Raw genomic sequence first — 2,993 nt, 5'->3', positions numbered from 1 at the left:
ACCCCCGCCACTAATGACCCCACACTCATTCACACAAACACTTCAGCACCTTGCCTGTTTACTCAAGGGTCCGCATGCCCCTCCAGAGCCGAATTCACCCCATCGCTCTCATTAGAATAGATGTGTTGGATGCTTGTTGTTAATAGCTTCTTCTGAGGCATCCAGCGCGCCCCTTCCCATAGACCCAACTCAAAGCCTTAATGACTTAACAGATGCAATTAGAGTGCTTCTTCGGCCTGGGCCTTTAGTGTGGAGAAGGGAAGAAATGAGGTCATAATATAGCGAGAGAGCTGAGGTTAAGATTGTTTCTCTTTAAGCAAGGAATATGCTGGACAGCAGGGCCCCCGAGCAACAAGAGTTAGAGCACTCATGGGTTGCTGGCCTGGGACTGATTTAAGGGTGTGTTTGAAGTGCAGATTACAGATTCTTTGCACCAAATCCCTCCAGGAGTATCCATGGCCCCAGGAATCTCTCTCAGATTTCCTTCAACTCTGAACGATCTTCAGCTTGCAGTTCCTACATGCTCATCAGAGCAACACTTATAATTGTTTGTGGATGTAATGAGAGGTCATGTAACTGCATGTGACAGACAACAAACAAAATCCTCAAATGTGCACATGGGGTACAAAAATGCCTGTCCTCTCAAGTCAAACATAAACACCGATGTCAGAAATGCTCAGTTGCTCCACAAAGAAAATTCCAGCATGGATGTGACACTATTCACATCTATACCACATAAGCTTCCCTACATTCACCTGACTCCGGCACAGGCGACTTATGAGGAAGAGTGAACAGACAAGACATATCAGGACTGGGAATGATCAGGAGGAAAAGGAATTTGTGTAAACAGGAGGGATATCTAACACATTTGTGCTGTCCTAATATCACACTTGACATTCAGGGGTCACACGCACATACGTACAGTCCACAATCATCAAACTTCAGGAACAAGCAGACCAGTTCCTAAATCCAAATGCATGCTGCAGCACTGGAAAATCAGGATCTGTGACATTAGCCATCTAAAATTAGTTGCTAAAAGGTGTGTATGCTAAACAACCCACACTGTCCAGATACTCAAAGAATTTAAAATATTCTGACAGGGCTTTGTGACATTTTTGAAAATAAAGTGTGCAGCAAACACAAAGGAATATATAAAAAATATTTTTTGTTTTGGATTTGAAACTCTTACTGATTCATTATACAGGGACAAGCATAACGTCCATAACAAATTATAACTATAAATCGATACATAATTTATTTACACACTAACTTTGAACATTTTTGAGGTCGGCAAGATTTTTAAATGTTTCTGAACATCATTTATCTGAATTAGAAATTGTGGGGCATATAGGAAAGCAAAATTAAATTGTTGACATCAATTATGGTCATTTCACTTAAGCCAAGGCAAGAATGTGCCTTTTTAACAACTGATCTTCAAGAATTTGCAACAGAAAAACTAAAATGGTACATCTGAAATTTCAATTTGGATACAAAATGTTTCTTTGTGTGCAACTTCTGAGGTCAGTGACCAGTTATTAGGTCAGTCGAAAACAGTGAGGAAGGGGGAAGAGAACTGGAGAAAGAGAGGCAGAGAAGAAGAGAAAGAAAGACAGATTCAGAAAAGGACAGAGATAGAGGAAGTAACTGTGCTAGTAATCTGGACATTGGTGGTTAATCATAGTGAGATGACAGTGGCAGAACCACAGGGTTTCTCCTGGTACAGCCATCAGCTCAACCCCCACACCTGTCCTACCAACCATGACATATACTTTGGGTATTTTCACAGCCAATAATGTGGCTTAAAACATTGTGAAGAAGACACCTGGGAACATTTAGTTTTTTTAAATGCACCATTGTTCAAACTGGTTTACCAACAAACTAAATACTTAAGTAGCCTTAGGGGAATTTTTCACTAGACTATAGTTCACAATAAGTTATTTATTGCATTTGCTGTGGTTTGATGTCAAAAATGTTAAACTTACTATAGGGGACAATGGGACTCAGCATTCTGCGGATCTGGTCTCGATTACGGTAACAGTTCTGCGGTGAAACCCAGGTTAGCGTCTGTACAGCTGTAGTCCATCGCTGGCCTGTACTCACATTGGGACTCTAAAAACTGTTCCTGAAAACAAACAAAAAAAAGAGGAGGAGCAGCGATCAGGAGGGGTGAACGGTCATCATATACACATACACTGCACTGCATAATTTTTAAATGCAAACAAACAAGTTTATGATGCATGAACACGAGTAAGGAACATGCAACCAACAATCAAGACCCTCAAAGGCATCATCTCAATTTTAGACAAGAGTGAAACGGACACAGGCACTCTCACTGTGGGCTGAACACACACAGGGTATTCATTAAGAGCCTGCACACAGGCATTAAGCTGATTGTATGGCTGTGTCCAGCTTCTAAAGAGGGCTTTCTAAATCTCCCTGACAAAAAGCACCATGCATACCATAGCGGTTCTCCTCGCCTCATAACAGCAGCAGAGCATGCTTTCACAAAATTAAACTCATTTCATCCCACACACTCTCCTGGTTCAATTATCTCTCTTTTTTTCTATGACAGATGCAAAAAGAAAAAAAAAGAACAACTACTGGCAAAAAACAAATCAACAAAAAACAACAATAATAAATACATATATGTAAATATAAATATATTTATATACCCTTCTGGATACATATTTGTTGTTTATTTGGAGATATATATATATATACAAATAAATAAAAAAATATATATCCAGAAGGATATACACACACACATAAAAAAAAAAAAAAAACCTTCTGCTCTTGGAAATGAAAACGCAAAGACTTAATAATTTAATAATAATACTAAATAATAAAAACACAAGTACATCAAATGCAGCATCACATGCAGCATGAACAATTTGTTTGGCGTGTTCCAAAGAAGAGTGTCTTTTCTTCTCAAGTTAGCGTGTAGGAAAGCTCACACATGAATGAAAAATATTGCATAATAATGTTAGTCAAAC

General features: G+C 39.0%; 1 protein-coding gene across 1 annotated transcript in view; it reads right to left on the bottom strand.

Moving 5' to 3' along the window:
- LOC107695734 (putative fidgetin-like protein 2) overlaps positions 1-2,498 on the bottom strand; it is a 13,882-nt gene extending 11,384 nt beyond the window's left edge. The window contains exons 1-3 of the mRNA XM_016495758.1: positions 2,460-2,498; positions 2,277-2,339; positions 2,071-2,122 (exon numbers count right to left, since the gene is read on the bottom strand). Of these exons, the coding sequence (XP_016351244.1) occupies positions 2,071-2,122; positions 2,277-2,339; positions 2,460-2,498 (154 nt within the window). The remainder of the gene's footprint in view (positions 1-2,070; positions 2,123-2,276; positions 2,340-2,459) is intronic.
- Positions 2,499-2,993: the final 495 nt, after the last annotated feature.

The sequence above is a fragment of the Sinocyclocheilus anshuiensis genome, unplaced genomic scaffold, assembly GCF_001515605.1.
Source record: "Sinocyclocheilus anshuiensis isolate Anshui unplaced genomic scaffold, SAMN03320099.WGS_v1.1 scaffold234, whole genome shotgun sequence".
NCBI lineage: Eukaryota > Metazoa > Chordata > Actinopteri > Cypriniformes > Cyprinidae > Sinocyclocheilus > Sinocyclocheilus anshuiensis.
The sequence above is the reverse complement of the archived record's forward strand: the minus strand, read 5'-3'. Positions and strand labels throughout refer to the sequence as shown.